This window comes from Cucurbita pepo, chromosome LG08 (assembly GCF_002806865.2).
Source record: "Cucurbita pepo subsp. pepo cultivar mu-cu-16 chromosome LG08, ASM280686v2, whole genome shotgun sequence".
Lineage (NCBI taxonomy): Eukaryota > Viridiplantae > Streptophyta > Magnoliopsida > Cucurbitales > Cucurbitaceae > Cucurbita > Cucurbita pepo.
The window spans coordinates 5774173-5797409 of NC_036645.1; the positions used below are offsets into that span (position 1 = coordinate 5774173).

General features: G+C 37.4%; 2 protein-coding genes across 10 annotated transcripts in view; one reads left to right on the plus strand and one right to left on the minus strand.

Annotated features, from left to right (window-relative positions):
- The first annotated feature begins 36 nt into the window (after positions 1-36).
- LOC111800653 lies at positions 37-18084 on the plus strand. 9 transcript variants are annotated; one of them, XR_002816002.1, is made up of 18 exons: positions 37-422; positions 4539-6316; positions 6541-7062; positions 8875-8976; positions 10934-11307; positions 11443-11915; positions 12214-12266; positions 12346-12453; positions 12526-14291; positions 14491-14599; positions 14862-15042; positions 15740-15807; positions 15910-16022; positions 16105-16582; positions 16652-16971; positions 17195-17291; positions 17380-17665; positions 17747-18084. XR_002816002.1 is itself a non-coding variant. In XM_023684452.1 (18 exons), the coding sequence occupies exons 2-18, from the start codon at positions 4549-4551 to the stop codon at positions 17391-17393; spliced, it is 6432 nt and encodes a 2143-aa protein (XP_023540220.1). In that variant the 5' UTR covers positions 37-422; positions 4539-4548; the 3' UTR covers positions 17394-18064. The 9 variants fall into 9 exon arrangements, 8 of the variants coding, with proteins under 8 accessions (XP_023540220.1, XP_023540214.1, XP_023540212.1 ...); XM_023684452.1 differs by having other exon boundaries at positions 11443-11671; positions 11786-11915; positions 17380-18064; XM_023684446.1 differs by having other exon boundaries at positions 4536-6316; positions 17380-18064.
- Positions 18085-19457: 1373 nt separating this feature from the next.
- The window catches only part of LOC111800371 (O-fucosyltransferase 29-like), a 12077-nt gene continuing 8297 nt past the window's right edge, over positions 19458-23237 (minus strand). Inside the window, exons 7-9 of the mRNA XM_023684029.1 lie at positions 21673-21775; positions 21179-21507; positions 19458-20340 (exon numbers count right to left, since the gene is read on the minus strand). Coding sequence (XP_023539797.1) covers positions 20034-20340; positions 21179-21507; positions 21673-21775 — 739 coding nt within the window. The 3' untranslated portion in view covers positions 19458-20033. The remainder of the gene's footprint in view (positions 20341-21178; positions 21508-21672; positions 21776-23237) is intronic.

A 23237-nucleotide genomic window follows, 5' to 3' on the forward strand; every position in this document is an offset into this window, starting at 1 on the left:
AATACAATAAATAAATAAAGAAAAAAAAGGGTACGAATGCTCTCTTGCTTCTCTATATCTCTCTCTCTCTCTTTCTGTTGTTGTTCTTCTTCATCTCACTCTTCTGACATCATATCTCACCGTCGATTTGCCGGAACCCTAATTTCCATAATCGGAGAACCCAAAGCTCTTTGTCTTTTCTCTTATCAGCCTATTGGATTTCTCGCTGAATGCTGTTTGGGTTTTCTTCTTCTATTTTCGTTTGAGGAGTTAGTGCTGCGACTGCTTGTACTAGGTTGGTTGCTGCGGTCGAGACCGACTCAAGCGTAGGGTTTTTGTTTGAAGCAGTAGATGACTGTAAGACAAGTGAATAGCTGAGATCAAACGGGTTGGTTTTCATCACCGGATGGAGGGAGGTAGCGTCTCTAGACTTACTTCTTCTGGTACTGTTCATTTCCTTTTTTTTTCAAAAAATTCTTTTGGCTTGTTGATTATGTGTGTTTTTTTTGGTTGCGATTATTTAGGGCGAGTGTGCCTCTTAGTCTGCTTTGAAACGATGAGCTGTAAGGCTGGATTTATGAATAATGTTATCGAGGATTTTCTTTAAAGTTATCCCGAGATCAGTTTTCATTGATTTTTAGCACTTCGGTGTGGTTTTTGATACATGCCAAATGCCAATGTCGTGGAATGTTGGATTCGTGTCTCGCAGCTATGTGAGTATGGGGATTTAGGAGAGTTTCTCATACTAATTATTCCAGTCAGAAACCGTTCTCTGAGAGTATATGGCCAATAGTATGTGTACTTAGTAGGGTAACCTCGTCCCATGTGTTGCATCGATGAACTAGTTTCTAGAATGGGTACCTACTAGTTTTTGTAGATTCTATTGCTGGAGATTTGAGCTGTGTAAATAATAATTGGAAATGTAGACGCCTAGTCTTCCTACTTCTTACAAGGTCTCATGGATCAAGGAAGGGTAGAAACCTCTCTGAACAGAATTAGAAGTAGAAAAATGTACAGCCTTTTTGTATGGAAAATTTGTGCTAGTCTACTTGAACGATATTCCAACCAACGAGAAAGATAAATCAACTCAGCTACTGTACATTAGTGGAATTTTATATATCTGAAGAACAAGTTGAATAAAAAACTTTATATCTATGTACATTCTGCTTTGGCGAACTCCTATTTTTAACATTCTTTGTATTGATAAATAACACAATGGTACTCAATGGTATGCAAGGAGGGGCAAGATTTAATTGAAAGGACTTACAATCTCATTTCATCATGAATTGATATTTGAAATTGACGTGTTGTTGCCTGCATATAGAACATGGATATATTTAACCAACGATGTCCACAAGTCTCATGGGCTTCTCGCACTTGTCATATTTTAATCCACAGCAGTACTTTTATCCTTTTTCCTCCTGTGCATGCTAGTTTTGCACGCTGCATAGTCCACTTTAAACAAGTTGTATATGTTACTGCAAAAGAACCACCAAAGCCAGCATAAATCAGCTTGCACCGGTTAAATACATGACGAATTATGTTTTGAAGAGGCTTGGTGGTGAGCTATGTTGAAAAGTTATTGACCATACCTAGGCCTAAATCCTATGTGTTTGTCATTTTCTTCTACCTCTCTTTTTTGCTGGTAATTATGGCTTCTTTGGTTTTTGATTCATACATATGTTTTCGAATATAAAGAAAGCAAGAGGAAGCAAGATTTTGTTCACTTGCAGTTGGTTCATAATTTCATGGTCATGTTTGGTCATGAGGTTTAAAATACCATGCAAACAGAAAAAAAGAAAAAGAAAAAAGAAAAAAGAAAAAAGAAATCCGCGTGCTTCAAAGTAATGTGGTTAATATATCTTTTCTTATCCTCTCCCAACTTACAATGTTCCTTCAAATTTCAATGTATAAAAAATGTTTAAAAGTATTTTTTATTCTAATTCCTCTTATGTTAACAGTAATCATTCAACTCGTCAATCTATGTTTTAATAGATGATATCCAAGCTATTTTTACATAATTGTCAATTATTGTAAAAATAAACTTTATGATGAAGGTGTGCTGAATTTTTCGAACTTCTAGCAATTTCATGAGTTTGTAAAATTATGAAATTATTAGAAGTTTAAAAAATCATTCAGTGGTTGCTGATTTGTCTCAGCCCATGTCTTCTTCCTTCGCCTTTATTGGGGTTTCTGTGTGAATTGTTTGACGACCTTCTTTCTTTGCTTTGGAAGTTGGAAGTTTTATTGTATTTCTCGTAGAAGGGATACTCGTAATTGGAATCCTATTCCTTTAAAGGGCTTTTGTATAAATCCATTTTTCCTTGTCTAGTTAGTCCTGCCCTAGGTGATTCCATCTTTCCCTTGTTGTGAAAGGTGAAAATTGCAAGGAAGGTTTAAGTTTTTTATTTGGAAGGTCCTCCATGGACAAATTAGCACCTTATGGTGTTGAAGAGAGTGCCCAACTTGATGGCTCATTGTGCTGTATCCTTTGTAGGAGGGCCGTTGAGGATCTTGATCATATTCTTTGGTGGCGTGATTTTGCTTACTAGTCTAGAATTGGTGAGGTTTGGAGTGAGAGGAACAATAGAATTGTTAGAGAGTTTGAGAGATTTTTGAGTGAGGTTTTGTCTTTTGGTTCTATATTTCTTGCGAGCTTCTGCGGTGAAGCCTTTTTGTAATTTTACATTAGGTTTTATTTTACAGGATTGGAGGTAGTTTGCTTCCTTTCTTGTGGGCTCTCTTCCTGTATGTCCTTGTGTCCTTTTGTTTTCTCAATCAAAGTTTGGTTATATTCTATTCTCTCAGTCTCTCTCTCACCATCTCTCATTTCTTTCATCTTTCTTGGTGTCAATTAAATTTACTCTTGCGAGTTTTTATGGATTACAGTAGTAGCTATGTGGAAAACAAGTCTTCCTTCATTAGGTGTGTTCTATTTGTTGTCTCTCTTTTCTACCTTTTCTTCTTGGTGTAAAGAAAACTCAATCTTGTGAGTTTTCATTGATTATAATAGTTGCAAGGGTGAAAACAGATCTTTCTTCATTTGGGTAGTCAATGTCTCGCCAGGTTTCTTGATGAAGTTTGCTGAGCAGAAAAAACAGAGCTTTGTTTCATATTAGAGTGTAATGGGAGCACATTCTATGGTTGGAACAAATATGGATGGATCTTTCTTCATTATTCTTAGATCGGTAAATATTTAAGAAAGAAATTTATGTTTGTATGGAAAGAATATCAAATCAATTTATACGATTTATGGAAATCTCTTCTCTTTCTAATGAAGGTGTCAAAGATGTACTATGGTTATAGCAAGGTTAACAAGGGTGGGTGGAGTGCGTTTTGGGAGCTGTTGGGAGATTTCAAGAGGAAATTGGACGAGTAGGAAGTGTTGGAATGGCAGCATTTGGGTAGAATTGTTTCTGATTTAAGGCGTTAGAGAAGCCATCTTTTGTACAAATCGTGAAAGGAAGTTTGATTAAAAATGCTGGTGAAAGGTGGAAAATTTGGTGCTGGAATGGCAAAATTTGGGTGGAAATGTTTCTGGTCTTGGCAGCAAGAGTAGAAATCTTTTGTACGAATCATGAAAGGAAATTTAATTAAAAATGGTGGTGGAGGGGGAAAAAATTAGGAAGGAATGAAGGAAGGAAAATTTCATGGAAAGGAGGATAATGTTACTTGGGTAAAACTTAGCTTTAAAGGATGGAATATCTATACCTGGAGGATTCTGAGTTTAGAAGGAAAAGACCGAGGGGGAGTTGAAGTTGAAGAAAAAAGAATTACCTGTGAAGAGGAAAATCAAGTTAGGTTAAACTGATTAGGAATGAATCATGGTTAGAATAAAACTTTGTCATATGAATCATAGTTACAATAAAACTTCATCTCTTCGTTGCAAGTTTGTGAAAAAGGTGTGGGATTCTTTTGAGTAGATTCTTTTGAGTAGATTTTTTTGAATATTCCAAATACTCTAGAGGGATATTGGTTGAAGCTCTGTCCAGTTGTTTGCTGAAAGATAAAGCTAAGGTGCTTTGGGCAAGTGTCTCAAAGGAAATCCTTTGGCTGACTTGGAAAGAAAGTAATGCTAGAGTTTTTACAGATAAGTCAATCTCTTTTGATCCTTTTTGTGATCTTGTACAGTTCACGGCTTACAGTTCGAGTGCCTTACACAATTCTTCCTGTAATTTTTCCTTTTACACTATGAACTGAGTGGAGTGCTTTAGGTAGGTCCTTCTTTTGGGAAGGGAAGCCTTGTCTCCCTTTGTCCTTTAGGCTGTTTTTTGGGTGCCTTGGTGTTTTGAATGTTTGTTCAGTTTCTTATATATATAAAAAAAGACATTTCATTTCTGTGATGGTTAAACAAGTCCAAACACAAGATGAATGACTTCTAATATAATATACGTTGCATGATCCCTGTATTTTACTTGGTTTGAAGATTTTTAAGAGCAGTATAAGGATTTTGAAAGTTCCCAATTTCTTAAGACGAATTTATTCTAAATGTGGATATAAATATTCGTATCATAACTACCTTTTCTAACCATTGTTTTTCCCAATCATTTCTAAAGCAGAGATAAACCCATGGATTATGATGACAATGACTTTCAAAGCCAGAATCTTCATTTAGCTGGTGAAGGAAGTGCCAAATTTCCTCCTGTTCTTCGGCAATATGCTCTCCCAAAGTTTGATTTTGACGACCCCCTTCAGGGGCATGTAAGATTTGATAGTTTGGTTGAAGCTGAGGTGTTCTTGGGTATTGAGAATAACGAAGATAATCAGTGGATTGAAGATTATTCTCGTGGAAGTAGTGGGATAGGGATTAGTTCTTGTGCAGCAGAATCTTGTTCTATATTGAGACGGAAAAATGTTTGGTCGGAGGCCACTTCCTCTGAATCTGTTGAAATGTTATTGAAATCTGTTGGGCAGGAAGATATCAATCTCGCACCAACGGTTACTGGGAAGTCAAATGCTTGTGAGAAATTGGACTACCTAACAAACCCAATGGACCCTACTTTAAAAGATGACGGTAGTAGTTTTTCTGAAGTAGGCGATGTACAGCCTACGCTACTACCAGATATAAGTCTTGAGGAATTGCATGTTAATGAGGACATAAGAGGGGAGCAACAACAGCCTCAAATGGACGACCCTACTGAATTTCAAGGGATTCAAACTGTTGATGGAAGTTTGGATGAGGATGATCCCGGTGTTTCCCATGAACTTGATGACATTCCAGCAAGTGAGGGAAGTCCAGTTATTGAAGAAAACAGTAAGCTAACATGTCCAAGTACGCCTGGTACTTTTGCTGCCATATCATTGGAAGATAAAGGGCAAGATGATTTTACCGCTTCAGGAAAGCATATAAATAATTTGGTTACTTTCACGCAAGCAGGCAGTGGAAAGTTGAGCAATCAGAATATTGAACAGCAAATAAAAGATTTATGCAAGAATCCTGTTAACACACATATTGAAAATATTGAACAAGATTCACATGATTTTAGTAAAGAAGACCACCCTCTTTTATCACCTACAGTTGCAGTAGAAAGATTGATTGTGGATTCTACTACTGCGAATTTTCAGTCCCATGCAAGTATGACCTTGAAGGGAGATTGTGAGTTCCATTCAGGTAGTGGAGAGTTTACATCTGGAGTTCCTGCTGAAACTGACAATTTTGATGATAAGGTCTTGTGTAACAATTTGGAGATCGGGAATCCGTCCGAAGAAAACATGCATGAGGTATTACCTACAGTTGTTGAAGGCGATGCTAGAACGGAGGCTTGTGCAGGTGAGGGGGAAAACATTGATGCTGAAGTTTGTGCCTTTCAAGGGCCTAAAGTTCATTCAGTTGGGCAGATGGCTAATACACAGGAAATACTTATTGAAGAGCAGCAATGTTTTCCCTTGGACATAGAGATACAGAATAGTAAGTCTGAGTCTTCTGCATCTGCCATAGATGAAAGTAATTCCTCTAAGGTCGACAAAAGCATCAGTGGTCATATCAGAGATATTCCTGATAATTTTTCAAAGGAAACACAAGGTATTGTTAGTTCTAGAGATGTTTGTGAGTGCACTCTTCCCTCAGACAACTTTCCTACCACGGGGGCTGAATCAACACACTTATGCGAGGAAAATAAACCGTGCCAGCCAGTTGATAGCCATGCTGAACATGCTTCTGTCAGTGACATGGAAGAAAGGCGGTTATCTTCTGATTCTATTAGTGTGAATGACAAGACTACTGAGTCTCCTGTCACAGATAAGAGAATTGTATCCCCGTCTTTTCAACAGAGTGGTGTCGAAAGTGAGACGATAGATACAAAATTGGAGTCCAGTGTTAATGCTGGTGAGGAATCAGGTATGTGATCTTCATACGTAATTTTTGTGCATGTTTGATGTCAGATAGCTATACTTCACTTTTGTTCAAACTGGAGAAGTTTATTGTAACTCATTTAGAGAGTTTTTTTTTTCCATCTTTGGTAAATTTCATACATGAATGAAATTGTTTCTTATTAAAAAAAAAAAAGTTATATATGCAGCATATTTGAGCCATTTACTTTTTTTTTTTTCTCCTTCCTATAATTGCAGTGTCAGTTTCTACCTCTGACCACACATCTGAGGCAGTATGTGCTATATCAGTTTCTGGCTTAGAGGATGCCAATGTGAGACCATGTGGCATATTACAGGGCGACTCCTTACCCTTAGTTGAAGCTTTGACAGACAGAAAAGATGCTGATGACAAAGAGTATCTATTGCAACCTAATGTAGTGGAGTTTACTCAACCAGATAGAAAAGAAGAAAGTGTTGTGATACTTCCTGCTGAAGGAAGTTCTCTGTTGGATACTTCTCAACCTGTGGCGGAGTTTCATCCTCTTTCTCAAGCTGACAAATCTGCTTGTGTTACTGCTGGCCAGGGATTAGATGAAAGTGTTGATCAATCTATTTCAAAGAATTTGAATACAGATGGCTGCAACACAGAGAGCCAACCTATTCCTCAAGTAGACGTTGCCAATAATCTTATCCAGGACTGCGGACAGGAAATGGACATTGATCCAGCTTTTTTGAAGACAACTGCAAAAGCATGTGGTGGTGTTAAAAAGTCAGGTGCGTCTCTTTGGATTTGCGAGTTAGTTTAAAGGTTTTAAGTGTCTGTGAAATTAAATTATTAGTTTTCTTTATTACTAACTGAAGTGAATTTAATATTCTTTACTTTTTTTTCTAGCAAAGTCTTTCTAGATTTCTTTAAGTAGAAGTAATTTCTTGAAAATCTAATATTGATTAACTTGTAACTGGAATATACTTAACTTCAGTCTAATAAGTAATAGTTAACAAGTGTCCTAGTCGAGTTAGGTTTATTTTTCTTTAAGGACTATCACTTTTCCTAGTGTTTAGCAGAGTTCCCTATGTGTTAAGACTTGTGGACTCTGGTCTGAAACCCTAGACGGATTCCTATGGTGCTGTATTGCATTCTACAGCTTTATTTTGGCTAGTTTTCCCTATCTTGTTTTTCTTTGTAGATGGTACCCAGAATCTGAATTTTAGATACCAATTGCCACAATATAAAAAATCAAAGATAAGAGAGACGTGTACACAAAATGTTATCATGTGCCTTTGCATAGTGCATCGTGTGTTGTGTCACAATCGCACTCTTGTGGCAGCGGGAGAGCGATTGTGAAGCACTTGTTCTAACCTAGCAAATAAGTCGGCCGTGTGAAGGTTGGATTTTGTGGACAATCTTGACACAAGTCTCTAGGTCACGTTTGAGAGAAATGTTTTAGAAAACATGAGTAAAGAAATGCGTTAAAAAACAATTTGAAAGAAAGCCATGTTATAGGCTAAAAGCGAATAAGCAATAACCACAACTTTGATAGTATCTAACTCAGGTAGAAAGAATTGACAACTAGTCATATCCTTCTATAGTACATTTTGGCTAGTGTAGACACGATTTTGGTGAACGGTCATACACCCTCGTATTGACACAACATGAATATTAAAGACCTAACTATACATGAAAGAAAGTTAAGGGAGTTTGGAACGGGCATGCGGCCATGGACAAAACGTCTTGGACAAGCATGATCGGAGAATCCGACACACGGCCACTGGCAACATGCCTTGGATAAGCATGACACGTTGAATGCACTTACTGTGCATGTTGCTTGCCCCACGACACATGTTTGTTGTGTGCTGGTCTTTCTCCTCACGGCATCTGGCGTCTAGGTGGTGTGCATGAGTTTGTGGACGGCTGAAACACCGACGCCCCATCACGACTATGTGTATCTCTTGCGCTTCGTTCCCTTGTTGGGTGGCCTCAGTTACCTTTCATTGATGGTGTGTTCGCAAGTTCCCGATTTCCATCTCTCTTGAGGTTCCTCTATACAAGGCCCAACATTGTAAAGGATACAAGGGCTTAATCAGTCGGTAAGGGTTGGTCACCCTCCATCCTCCAATGTGTGCGCATTGCACTTTGGAGCAGCCAACATGTGTTATCGACTTTACTGGCTCCATGTATCATTTGTCAATCCCCCTTGATTTACATGGTCTGACCTATTCCCATCGTCATAGAGTGTTACTTTGGGACCTTCGAGAAAGGATCTGATAGATAATTACATTCCAATGATTCTCTTGCCTGCACACCGATGGTTTCAATTCTCTTGTAGAACACTGCTAATAACTAATGCGATTGAAAAAAATATGAAAATGTGTTATATTGCCAGTTGTTTTCTGATTTTTCTTCTGTTTAGAGTCCTTCAAACCATGACATTTTAATTTTTTTTTTTTTAAACATTGTTGGTTTTGATCACTTAACTTGCACAATTATTTCAGTGTATCTTTTCCATGTTTTTAACGACCAAGTTGTTAAATGATTTCTTAGAATTTTTTTGCTTCATGACTACTCATCTTTAACTCCATTGCCAGGAGAAACATTTGATACTCATCAGGAAGATCAGGAAAATACTAAAGTTTTATCGGAATCTGTGGGAAAAAATTGTCAGAAAGCTATTGCAGCGAACACCGACAGTGAGTAACCAAATTATCTAACTTCTAGATAAATGCATGTGAAACAATATGTTACGATAAATTATTTGATTTTATTGGTTCTTGAAGTTTAAATCTTTTAGTTTTGTGGTAAATTTTCTGTTTCAGCTAGCAGCTTCTTCTCGTGGTTGGTTTTGTGAAACTCCTTTAGCATTATAGACCTTCAGCCGATGAAGGGTGTGTTTGACATACCTTCTAGTTTAAGTGCTTCTTAAAATACTTTTAATAAATTTGTTTTTATATCTTAATTTTTTTAGAAAGTGCTTTAAATATGTTTGATTGTACTCCATTGAGAAGTGTTTCTACTTATTTAAAAAAAATTATTTTACTACATATCTTGAAGATTTTTCAGTCAGTCATTTTTTTTTTGGATAATTTATCTTTCCAAGTGATTGTTCAAGAAGAGATAAATTTTTTCTTTTTTAATGCCTTTTACTTGTTAAGATTTTTTTTATTTTTTTATTAAACCCTTTTGATCACCTAAAATCATTTGAACCACCTAAAAGCCTCCGCACGGGTTGAGGGTGGGCTCCTTTTGAATGTTGTAATCAACCAAAGTCCAACCATCCTCCAATTGTTTCCAGCAAAGATTAGTCTCTGTTGATCGGGAGGTATTCCTTCTTTGTCTTGAATCTTCAGTTTCACATTGTCGATTGTGTCCAAGCTTTCAACCTCTAATGTGATTGCCGTCCCCTTCGACGTCTTCACAAAATCTGATCCCACCGCGCAGTTGATGCACCAAATGCAAAGTTGATTCCTTTTGGATGTTGTAATATGCTTGAGTTCTGCCATCTTCAATTGGCTTATACCCATGAAGATTAATTGCTGTTGGTCAGGTGGGATGCCCTCCTTGTCTTGAATCTTGGCTTTCACATTTTCGATCGCGTCTAGCTTTCTACTTCCAGGGTGATCATCTTGCTTGTCAATGTCTTCATGAATCTGCATTCCACCGAGTAGTCAGAACACAAGTTGCAATGCTGCCCCTTTTTCCTGGATACTTATCTCCTTGGGAATGACTTTCTGCTATTTCTCCTCATTTTCCTCTCAAAATCAATCCCCCCAATCTTCTTCTCTCATCAAAATACAGCTACTCCATCCTTATAATCCTCCAAATGAATTTGAGGTGCTAGAGTGACAGCTTTTCATTAGTTGTTTTGGGTTGAATGTAACAAAAGCGTGAAATCAATTAATGAGTTATTTTTCCTCGTACTATATCAAGTACACTTTGCTCCTAGAAATGTTTCAACCTACAAGTTTACTGGTAAACTATTTCCATGGATACTGTAACACCAAATTAGCATAATGTTGTTTTTTCTTAGCTTTCAATTACTTAGATGGAACAATCAAAGCTCTTCAAATATATATTCAATTATAACCAAAGATTTAGGGAGATTTAATCATAAAAGCACTAGAATAGCATAAAACACTTGCTAGAGTTATTAGATGTTTTGTTCCTTTTTCATTTTTTTTAAATATTTCCATTTAGTAGTGTTATCATAGTGATTCCTTTCACCTTTTCTTTTAATGATGGAGCCTCCAAAAGAAAACAAATACAACCAAACCAATAGTCAGCATCTCTTGTTTTGTTATCCGTGCATTTTAATATGTAACTAGACTTGGATCGGAATTCAGTATTGAACCTTCTACTCTGCTTATTCTGTTCATCGCTTTTATCATTTTGTACAGATTGTTGATTGCTTCTGGTAAATGCTCTGTTGACATGAATTTCGTTTTGCATGGAAAAGAATTTGCATGCGGCAGGCTACATTCTGAGCAAATGTAGGAAAAGAAATAAGGGCATTTAGTCTTTCCTCTAGATGAAGTAAAATTGAATGATATGTTCTTGTTTTTGTGCTGTGGTACTGGAAATGCCGTTAAAACTTGTATATAATTTCCAAATTTCTTTAAACTTGAATTTTCTCTCACTACTCGGTTGCAGATGCTGCTGGCTTAAAGGAAGGTTCATTATGTTCAGCTACTTTTCCTCAACCTCATGAACAGACGACTGTGATGGAGAGTGATAATTGTACTGATACTGATAAACATCCTAATTTACCTGATGTTGTCAAAACTACTGTGGCTTCTTGTGATCCAGATGAAAAGGATTCAAATAATGGGCCATTAAGTAAGAATGTTGAAGCTCCAGAGGCCAATGGTACGGTGGTTGGCAATGCATCGTCTGGTTCCCAGTTGCCCAAAGGAAACGGTGCCTCCGAAAGTGAGACAGTTCTTACCTTTGTGTCCAGTTCATCGGTAGATCTGCCAAAAAATTATTCTGATATTGCAGTTGCACCAGCAGCCAATGCTTCTTTGGTGATTCTTTTCCTTCATGTCATGGATGCCATTAGATCTTTTCCCCCTTCATAACAACTTTCTGTTCACAGGATAATATATACATTTTTTCTGTTCACATTTCTGTTTTCACATTGTGGGTTATTTTTATCGAAGGTTGTGGCGGGACCTCAATCATCTTCTGGCCTATCCAAATTGGACGTCAAGAATGCTCAGGAAATTTCGCATAGGAGCCCTCAGGTGTCTGAGGTAAAAGTTGCACGTGGTCGTTCCAAGGGCACTTCTGAGCGTAAAAATAGGCGTGTTTCTGCCAAAGGATCAGGGAAAGAGTCATCTGCAAAGGGTAGTCACATGAGGAAATCAGAGAAACTAGAGCAATCTAAAAGTACGCCCATGCGCAATCCTGGAATTTTCCAGCTTGCACAGTCTAATGAGATACAACATCATGGGCATGTGGAGTCCAGTGGTGCTAAACCATTTGTCTTTATTGGTGCTTCAGCTTCCAGCATTCCAGACTTGAACAATTCTTTGAAGAATTCTGCTTCCCCATCTCAAATGTTTCTACAGCCTTTCACAGACTTGCAGCAAGTTCAATTGCGCGCTCAGATTTTTGTTTATGGAGCTTTGATGTGAGTTCTTAATTTATTTTTCTTACTTAAAACAACCCAATAAAATTATAATTTTCTCAGTTTCCTGTATATGTTTTAGAGAAGTTCGTGTCAGAACTGAAAGCCATTGTAATTGTTCACCATTCGTTACTGTTGAAAAACGTTTTAAGAGATTGAAGTCTTGTCCTAGTAAAAAAAGAGGCAGACAGAAAAAAAGGCACTTCATCCTTTTAAATAAACACAGAAAATTTCTCATACAGTTCGTTTAATTGAGCTTCTTTCTACTATGTAATTTTTATGGATTTAATCGTTGCTGCAGTCAAGGTACAGCACCAGATGAGGCATACATGCTGGCTGCATTTGGAGGACACGGTAAAATTTTCCCCTATCATTGATTTGGTTCACTATATGGATGTCGGTTTTTCTTTATTTATGTGATTCTTAAATTCAGATGGTAGAACAAACCTTTGGGAGAATGCCTGGCGTATGTGTGTGGACAGGCTTCATGGAAAAAAAACTCAGCCTATTAACCCAGAGACACCTTTGCAATCACAATCCGGTACTTTGTGAGGCATTTTATACTTTTCTAGGCTTATTTGTCTCTCTCTGAATTTAAAATTTTGCTCTGTAGGTAGGAGTACTGAGAAAGGAAATAAACAAAGTACACTACAAAGTAAAGCTGTATCTCCTCCAGTCAGTCGAGTTAGCAGTAAGAATACTTCAACGGTGTTAAATCCTATTATCCCTCTTTCCTCACCACTCTGGAATATTTCCACACCTTCAAGTACTTTGCAACCTAGTATTATGCCTCGAAGTCCAGTCATAGACTATCAGCAAGCACTTTCTCCATTGCATCCGTATCAGACTCCTCCTGTCAGGAACTTCATTGGTCATAATCTGTCATGGTTTTCTCAGACCCCATTACATAGTACCTGGGTTGCTACTCAGACATCGACACCTGACTCTGGTGCACAGTTTTCTGGTTTGCCAAATACTGAGCCAGTTCTCTTAACGCCAGTGAAGGAATCATCTATGCCACAATCCTCCACCGTGAAGCCCTCTGGTTCAATGGTTCACGGTGGAACTACTTGTAATGCATTAACTGGGGCATCCCCCCTGCTCGAGTTAAAAAAGGTGTCAGTAACCACCGGGCAAAATTTGACTGAATCAAAAACGAGAAAAAGAAAGAAGATTACAGTTTCTGAGGATCCGGGCCTTATAACTATGCAGGTTCAACCACATTTAAAACCAGTTTCAGCTGTGGTTACAACTACAATTTCTACTCTTGCAACATCTCCATCTGTCTACCTTAAGGCACCTTCTGAGAATTTGATTTTATCTGCATCTTCATTGTGTCCACCTACTCACCCAAAGAACGCCGGTCAAGATTTGAGAGGGAAAACTATGTTTTCGGAGGAAACACTTGGCAAGGTTGCGGAGGCTAAGCAAGTGGCTGAGGATGCTGCACTGTTTGCATCTGAAGCTGTTAAACACAGTGCAGAATTGTGGAGTCAATTGGACAGACAGAAAAATTCAGAATTAGTATCAGCTGTTGAAGCTAAACTAGCTTCTGCAGCTGTTGCAATAGCAGCAGCTGCTTCCGTCGCAAAGGCTGCAGCTGCTGCTGCCAATGTGGCATTAAATGCTGCACGTCAAGCAAAATTGATGGCTGATCAGGCGTTGACTTCATCTAGCCATGAAGTTTCTTGTCACAGCAATGAAGTTCCTGTTCATGGAAGTGCTGTTGGTGTAGGGAAGGCCACTCCAGCGTCCATCTTGAGGGGTGAAGATGGAGGAAATAGTTCCAGTTCTATTATTGTTGCTGCTAGGGAGGCAGCTAGAAAGAGGGTTGAAGCTGCATCAGCTGCTTCTAAGCATGCTGAAAATGTGGATGCCATTGTCAAAGCTGCCGAGCTGGCAGCAGCTGCGGTGTCACAAGCTGGAAAGTTAGTTGCCATGAGCGATCCTCTTCCCTTGGGCAAGTTAGTAGAAGCTGGTCCAGAGGGTTATTGGAAAGTCCCTCAAGTTTCATCTGAGATGGTTATGAGATCTGATGATGTTAATGGAGGATATTCCAATTCAGCAATTAAGCATCCTAGAGAGGGACTGTCAGGTAAGAATGAAATTCAGGCAAGTGTCAATGTCACTTCACTTATTCCTGGAGACATATCTATGGGTTCTGTTGAGAATCATCCCAGATTGGTCGAAGGTATCCCAAGTTCTGTACCACCTCGTGAAAATGATCTGAGAGGGGACAAGGACCAAAATGCTTCTGGCCTGACAAAAACCATTGGTGTTGTTCCAGAATCTGAGGTTGGAGAAAGATCCTCCCAGAACGAGTGTGAAAAGCCCAAGGATTTAAGACAAAGTAGCATCAAGGAAGGTTCCCATGTCGAGGTATGAGATTGTTATATTTAATTTTTTAAAGTCTCACCATTGTTGATATTTATTCTTTCTTCTTTTGAGTTGCTGAAGCTATGAGTAGAAGTTCCAATGTGGAATTTAAATGCTAAGAAGTATGCATCTGTATTTACTAATCATTTATTGATGTTTTCTGACTCTTGATTTTGTACTAACTGGATTGGTTATGAATTAGGTTTTTAAGGATGGAAATGGATTAAAAGCTTCTTGGTTCACAGCCAATGTGCTGAGTGTGAAGGAAGGGAAAGCTTATGTGTCCTACACTGAACTTCAACCTGAACAAGGTAATGACTAGCGAAGCATAAAATGTAATCTGATGATCTTATGATTTTGTAATTTGAGATTGACCAAGGCACATTATTTGATTCTTGCTTGCAAGAGAAGATGTAGTTAAAACTATTTTATCATTTTCTTGTCCATAAATTATTTTGACAAGTTCGTGAGAGTATATTGGGCTCTTAAGAAACTGAGAGTATATTGAGGTTTAGAAACATGTACAGTTCTTGACTTCTCTTTGCTGACTGTTCACTTTCTTGATTTGTGCAGGGTCAGGTCAACTAAAGGAGTGGGTTGCTCTTGATGGTCAAGGGGGTATGGCACCAAGGATACGAATTTCTCGTCCTATGACTAGCTTGCCAAGTGAAGGAACGAGGAAGAGACGCCGAGCAGTTGCAGGGGACTACATCTGGTCAGTTGGAGACAAAGTTGATGCTTGGATGCAGAATAGGTGTTGTTTTCTCTCTGTGCTTCCTCATTTCTTTATTGCAAATAGTTTTAATTACGCAACATAGTATACGGTGAGAAGGGGGTGGATACACTCCTGTCCAAAGTCACTGAGAATCATACAGATCCCCGACATACCTATCTATCTTTGGAAAACCCCTCATATTCTTGGAGCCAAGTTTCCTTAAGATAGTGCAAATGTCATTTCAAAGAACAGTATCTTTAATGATGACTTCACAATACTTTCTGGATAAACTCCAAAAGCTTGAAAGCAAGTAATTATGAAAATGATTTCATCACATTCATAGAGAGAGTATAGAACTACGAGATTCCAGTACTTACCTCTTTTATCTGAGTTTCTAATTTGGGAGTTTATCATAAGAGCACTGACCGTCCCAAAACATAGGGAGAACCTTACATTCCTGTGGATACTTGATTTTTCAAGTCCTTATGCATAAGGATTGGTTAAGAGCCATCATGCAAGTAATTTTTTGTTATCTTGTCACGTCTAATACAAATGAGGCTTGCGTCTCTAAATAGGTTAGAGACTAAGTAATTACAAAATTACGCTGTTATAAGGGCTAGCTGCTTTGAGTAGTTTCAACAGCTACACTGTTAAAAGATATAGATTTTGTGCGTGGGCACCATTTATATCACCCCATGTTCAATCTGTAATCTGCTGTTTGTTTATATTTTTCCAGCTGGCATGAAGGAGTGGTTGCTGAGAAGGACGCAAAAGATGAAACGACATATACTGTCTGCTTTCCAGGCATGTCACTATGATTCAGAGTTTAATTGACCTTTTTCTATGAAGATTGTGCTCTCTCTTTTTCTTTTTTCTTGTAAATTAACCATCATTTGGTTCTTGCAGCTCGAGGTGAAACGTCCACTATCAAAGTTTGGAATCTCCGGCCTACTCTCATATGGAAAGATGGGGAATGGCTTGAGTTATCCGGCTCATATGTAAATGACTATTCTCATGAGGTTCTTACCTTACTTATGATTGTTTGACCCTGATTCTAAATTTTTAATCTGTCGAAATATGCTGAGTTGCAATTGCATTCAGACTGTTATGCCTCAGGAAAAGCGCATGAAGTTGGGCAGTCCAGCTGCAGAGGTTAAAAGGAAGGATAAAATGCCTACGATTGTGGAGGATGTAGAATCAGTGAAGCCAGCGGACTCAAGTTTGCCTTCGCTAGCAGCAAATGAAAAAATATTTAATGTTGGTAGACATACTCAAACTGAGAACAAGTCTAATCCATTAAAAACTGGTCGGACTGGTATGCAGAAGGGCACATCAAGAGTGGTTATTGGTGTTCCCAGGCCTGGAAAAAAGAGAAAATTTATGGAAGTGAGCAAACATTATGATGCGGGTGCTCGAACTACTGAAGCAAATGATTCCGCTAAGTTGGCCAAGAATTTGCTGCCGCAAGGATCTACCTCCAAAGGATCAAAAAGAACTTCAAAATATGAAACGAAGGAAAAACATGCAAATGACGCCAAGCCCATGGGTGTCAAGTCCGGAAAGCAGCCAAGTTTGTCAGGTAAGACTAATTCACAGAATAAAGCCCTTTTGGCAAATGTTTCTGCTGATGTTTATCCTTCGGCAACAGAGGAAGCAGTTATCACCAAGGATCCTGGAAGCCAGAATGAGGGTGCTTCAGGGAAGAACGACCAAATGGATGTTCCTTCTTTTTGTAGCATTGAAGAAGCACCAGAGGGCTCGGTCTTATTTCCTCCAGCACATGCTCCCAAGAAAGCATCCTCATTTCACTCGAAGCCTGAACGAGCAAATAAAGGAAAACTTGCTCCTGCAGCTGCGAAATTGGCAAAAATTGAGGAAGAGAAGGTTTTCATTGGGAATTCTAACAAACCAAATTCTAATGTTATTGAGCCACGTAGATCCAACCGCCGAATTCAGCCGACCTCAAGAGTAAGTCTTTGATACAAGAACCTTAATCAATAAGTTTGGCATGCCTGTGCATTCTGTTTTCCCTTGAGCCTAACGTTGAAAGGAGTCTCTCTCTCTCTCTCTCTCGCTCTCTCTGTTTTATTTTTTTCACTTGTTTCATTTATTCATTTTGTATTTTACGTACGGTGTACCCTCATATATGTTTTGTAACGTGCGTGTGCATTCTGAATCTCGGTGTTTGCAGTTATTAGAGGGACTGCAAAGCTCATTGACAATTTCAAAAATTCCTTTTATTTCACACGATAAAGGTCAAAGAAGCCAGAGCAGGAATGCATCTAGAGGTAAGAACTGATGTGCCAGATTCACTTCAGAATTTTGCCTCAAATTTACGTTACATCATGATGAAAATGTATTTCTTGATTGTGGCAGGGAATAAAATCTAAGGGGGGTCTCTAGCGAACTTGGTTCTAGGCCCAGGAAATGTCCTCTGCCGATAATTAATGTGACTTTAACAGTAGTTTTATATTGTTGTATTTAATATATAGATAAATGTAGGAAAGGAAACTCTTGCTTCCTTAGTTATACTCCTGCAAGTTTAGCTTTAGTTGTTCATATTTATTGAAGTTACCTCACATTTGTGCTCTCTCAAAGCTCCTCTACCATAACAGGATGTATATTGAAACTCTCCTTGTAGGTTGGTCTTGGAATTCAAAAGGTAGTTTGGCTATCCATTCATGTCCTCTTCCACCACCCCCTTGATCTATAATAATATCACATTAGTCTTGTGTGATTTCAGAATCAAAGCATCGACTCCGCTTCGTTCCCGCGGAGTTAAATACAGACTTGGTGCTTTTAGATTGTTACTGTTTTCCCAGTACACTAGCAGAAGGTGGTCAGAAGGTTCAGGTACTGCCCATAATTTGTTCACTGAACAATATATAGAACAGTAAAGTTTTCCATAGATCAGTAGGAATCTTTTCTTTTCTTTTCTTTTCTTTTTTTGTTTTTGCTTATATTATGTATTTTCTTCCCCACTCCAGATGTATTGAAAATGTAAATGTTGGTTTGGCTTCATAAAATAGTGCTGCGACTGCGGGTAGCGTTGGTAATGGCATTTGAATGTGGCTGTTGTTCTGAAACCTGAGAAAACTATACTCATACTCTCTGAACCACAGAATTTTTTTGGTTCTACATGGTCCGACCTTTAAAGGGGCGTTTGGTCCTTAAATAATACAAGGGCGTACCAGAAAACAATTCAGAACAAAATCATTCTAAAATATTTATTAAGAAGGGACTCCAAATTCAAATGATTCACAAGGAGGCATTAAATGTAATCCACCTCCTGAGAAGAATTTTTAAACTTGGGTGTATTTCTTAAGGGCACATTTGGATCGCTCAAACAAAAAAACGTGATGAAAAGTGACTTCCAAAATCTTTTTATTATCAAGTATGTCTTAAATCGAACGTAAAAGGTAGAGTAGATTTATAGCAAAGTGGGACAAATGGAGGAGTGAATGAGGGGTTATTGCAAGTAAGTTGGAGCACCTTGGAGATTCGATCCCTCTCAATGTTGGTTTTCCTTTTTTTTATTACTTTTTATTTTGATTGCTTTTAAATTCAAATAATCTAGAATTGTCTTAATAAATAAATAAAAGCAAAATTTACAAAATTTATTTTAGAAAATTGAATATTTGTTCTTGGGTTAATGATGAATCCAAAAACATGCGTTTTTTTTATAAAAAAAAAAAAAAAAAAAAAAAAAAAAAAAAAAANAATTCCAGGCTTTTCAAAAGGGATGTGTTGTAGTAACTGGCTGGAATTAAGAGTCATGAAAGCAATGTTTAACGAGAGTTCTTTGTTCCATTTATACCCGAGTATATGCTCTTACCTTAGAATTAAAGTTTTATAATTAAACAGTAGAAAACTTCACAAAACTCCTAAAGGTACTAAATCATCTTTTAGAGGGAAAAAAAAATGTTGTGAAAAAAAATTTAGTTCACGTTGTATAATATAACGATGAAAACAATTTCATCGACGCGACGCATTTCAGTGAGATGAATTTATATCAACCCAAGTGAGATCTGATAGTTCCGCACTTAACCCGACATCCTTTACTAATGAATTTAGCTTTAGATTAAATGCATTTCAATGAGATAAATACTGCATTGTTACATCTACAATGCTACCAATATCTCTCAAAAGTCAACCAACTCAATTATGTTATGGCATCCTAGCAAAATCATGACTGAATCTTATAGTTGATAGAGTATCCAATGGCGATGGCGGTTGGGATTGATAGGCATCATCATCTAGTGTCAAATCTAATTGATCAGCTTTACTATCATCCTACAATTAAAAATCTTAAGCTTATCTTTCTCCAAATAACCTGACTTGAAATTTGCGATGTTTTTCATTGTACCAATCTCAATAAAACTGTGAATCAATCACAATTCTGAAACTTAAAACAAATCTGACTTAATTAGAACATCATCTACTGTAACTTTCACTGGAAAACTTGCAGAGCATACTAAAATGATCCATTATGTTTGCTTGCAAACAAAAGTTCTCTGAAATTGCAATAGATGAAAAACAATGACAAAAAATAACAATATTACCTTAGGCTCACAAATGTCTGACATGTTCAATCATATGAAGTCAGTAACGCTGGCCACAATTCGGCTGTGTATCGAGCATGCTGTCGAGTCAAACTGTTTCCAGTTGTAGTGCCACATAGGTTCAGTTCATATATCATAGTTCCACAAACTAATAAAATAAATCAGGAGGGGGCGGGGGTATGTTAGCTTGCGCATAAAAAGACTAGAGCAGCAGCAGAAGGTTTTGGACAGAACTACATATCTATATACTCTTTGACAGAGAAAAGACTAAGTTATGAACAATTGATCGAACTTCCTGTACCATGGATGAAGAAGATAGGCTTGATCGAACTTCCTATACCGTGGCGCGAAAACGATAGGGCAGACTTCATGAAAATTGCCTCATAGAGATACTCTTCTCATCTTATCGTCTATGCATTTTCTTCCTCTCCATAAAGGGGACAAAAATTCTCTCTAATGCCGTGGAAACTAAATGAACTCCATCAAGTTTCTCTTTTCCACTACTCCTTGCCTATTTATCAATGGAAAATCGAGGTGATTACCTTCATCATCTTCGTTTACTTTTTCAGTGACGGGTTTCTCACAAATACAGGAGTCGGGAAATTCATGAAATTCTTTACCCCGTTTCAAGTCATCAGGCTCACCCATGAACCCTCGTTGGCAAGATTTTACCTTTCTGGCGAATGTATTCCAATCCATCTTGTTCCTTTCCATGAACAAAGCACTGAGTCTTTTTGCATTTGGCCTAATGGTCCTTCTATGACCTGAATACCTCCTAAAATACACAAATCAAGGTTCAGTGTTAGGAAGGCAAGATGAAGAATACACAAAGGAACTTTAAAACTTCCAATTAATGTTTTAAAAGGTTTTCAAGGCAGTCTCAAGGCTTACAAAGTTCTTAGGCCTCATGTAATAGTGGGAAGAATTATATATCAATTTGTTGGTCAATTCTTCAAAGATATAAAAATTAACTTAAACATTCAACGGTAATACACCATGTGATAAACAAGATTAAGAATGAATTTGAAATCTTTAATTAAGAAGACAATTAATAGAAGTGAGTTTCATCTTCTTTTGTACTTCATACAATCAATATTGTTATAGTTTTTATCAATTTTTGTAGATCACCTAACACTTTATGTTTCACTCTTTAAGAGAAAAAGCCTGTGAGGCACCTCTAGCCATTTAAATCATTGATTTCTATACTAAACAGTTCTTAATAAGAGATTTCAGGAGAAGTCCTGGGAAAATAATGCTATATAGCGAAAAATATAAGGAATTTAAGTATATAAAAATCTATTTTCGAGCTGCCCTAATATAATTTGTACAAAAAAAAAAAAAAAAAAAAAAAAACAAGTTTGAAAACAATCTCTCGAACAAGACAGTCTTTTACGGTCCAAGAATAGATACACAAATATTCAGTTTCAGTAGGCTGAATTATATTCTTGGATGGTGGATCCAATTCAGTCATCCATAGGCTGAATTATACCCACATGCAGAGCACAAAAGGGGGTATCAGAGAAGATCAAAACAGACCGCCTTTTTACAATCTAACCAATAATCTCATTCTTGATAATGATGCAGCAGATATAGAAAAGAAATAAGCTTGGTACCTTTCACCAGCAAGAATCTTGGCCATGTTCCCATTATTGTTAGTGACAAATACGTTGCTCTCATTGCATACAATGTAGTCGATGGCAGCAAGACGGGAAGAGAATGGAAGAAAGGGTTTCAGCTCTGCATCAGCAAGCATCTCCTTGGTATAGAAATTTGGGAAAAGTTCCCTAAGAGGCTTCAGAGTTTCTTCTCCACCATAGATTTCACCAGATGCAACATAAATATAACTATCATTTCTAAAACCAAGTGCACGTAGCATCAGACCCACTTCATAGGGAGTAAGTGGGCATTTCCCTCTCTTCCTTTCTTCCTCTTCACTTACATCCTGTAAAGCAATACCGAAATTTTATATACAACCACTTGCTTAGATCGATCGTACATGTCCAAATACACAGAGTTCAAGAAAAAGCAATAATAAAGAAAAATTTTAAGATCAATAGTTAATATTCAAATGTATTTAAAACTCAAAAACAGATAGAATACTGCTCACAGGTAGTGTTGCCCATCGCTTCCTTATTTCACCCAGTTCATGCCTTTCCTTTTCACCTCCACCATAGTAACATCCAGAAAAGGCTAGCATATCAGGCTCAAACCTACAACCAAAATGGATACATTCATATAGAAATAAAAACTAATAGTAACAGATATAAATTAATTAGTTTATCTACGTGCACATGTAAGAATGTCTATGGACATCCACAGAATCATAACATATTTGAAGTGTGGCCTGGCCAATCATGGGGCTCTTCTCAATAAATCTTTTATTACCGAGCAACATTGGCCCTAGATAAATCAACTACAACTACAACTGCAGCAGCCGTAGCCTCTTTAATAATGCTTTAGGCCTTACCTTGTAAACCATCAAAACCAACAAAAGCATTATAGCCTAAAAAAAATGTTTAATCATACGGTGTCTTACTAACTGGTGTAGCCTAAGGTATTTAAGGACAGAATTCACCAAGAATCAGATCAAGGATCTTTAATAGAATGAAATTATGAATAATTCATGAGGCTCTGTATTAACAGTGAATAAAAGTGGATAAGGAATTACCCTAATTAACCTTATTCTCTCTACATCACTAACTTAGTAGGAGCATAAAGAAAAACATAAAATCAAGCCGTCAAATAAAATGATGACCATATTTTATGTAGTGTAGCACTTGCTGTTGGGTTAATTTGGTAACAAAAGAATAAGACAACTTTCAAACACAATTAAAAAAAATGTGGATTCTCCTTAGACCAATGAAATTTGTATCGCGTCATTGATATAAAAGAAAATGAACTCTTCAGATTTGATATCTTGCTTACTTTTTGTGTTCTTGCTCTTATTTAACAGCTTCTTGTTGTTTTCTATAAGAAAATTAATATCACTGAACATATGCAATTGCAAGAGGAGAAGAAAAGCCTTGACCTATTTTTCTCTCATGGCTAAAAGAGAACTTACACACAATAAGAAGTCCGCAGACATAATTTGCATCAAGTAACATCAGTGAGACTATCCAAAAAAATGCTTGAAGGGCCTTCCTTCATCCTTGAAAACTCTTCTATTTCTAACTAATCAAGTGACTCAAAGAAATACTCTGACGAATTAAGGCAAAAGAATAGTTTTCTCCATCTTAAAATGGTGATCGCAAAATCATAAATCCAAAAGGGGAGTTTTGGCATATTTAGGAGTCTGTTTGCCAATCAAATTTAAAATATTTGAAAAACAAGGACTTGACAAAATATTTAAGAACGAGCGCAGGTCCACTAACAATCACCAACAGAAAAGAGTAGTCTACAGCACAGTCCAAGAACTACTTGAGGCAGACTTCTTCTGAGCAGGATGGTTATTGATCCAATCTCTAGCCTTCGTACTTTATCAAAGCTCCCAGCCAGATGGATACTATTCTTTAAAAAAAATCATGGAACAAAATCTGCTGAAGTTGATCATTAAGCCTTGTCCACTTAAGCCCATTACTTTAGCCCAAGTTACCGCTAGAGGGTGCAAAAAATTTCTCAAGGGCAGTTTTTTTTTTTTTTTTTTTTTTTTTTTTTTTTTTTTTTTTTTTTTTT

Excerpts from the sequence above, each read along its gene's own strand:
- LOC111800653 (XM_023684446.1), top strand. The coding sequence starts at position 4,549 with ATGGATTATGATGACAATGACTTTCAAAGCCAGAATCTTCATTTAGCT. Across the intron at positions 11,308-11,442 it reads CAGCAGCCAATGCTTCTTTG|GTTGTGGCGGGACCTCAATC; the intron begins GTGATTCTTTTC and ends TTTTTATCGAAG. Across the intron at positions 14,292-14,490 it reads AGGAAGGTTCCCATGTCGAG|GTTTTTAAGGATGGAAATGG; the intron begins GTATGAGATTGT and ends GTTATGAATTAG.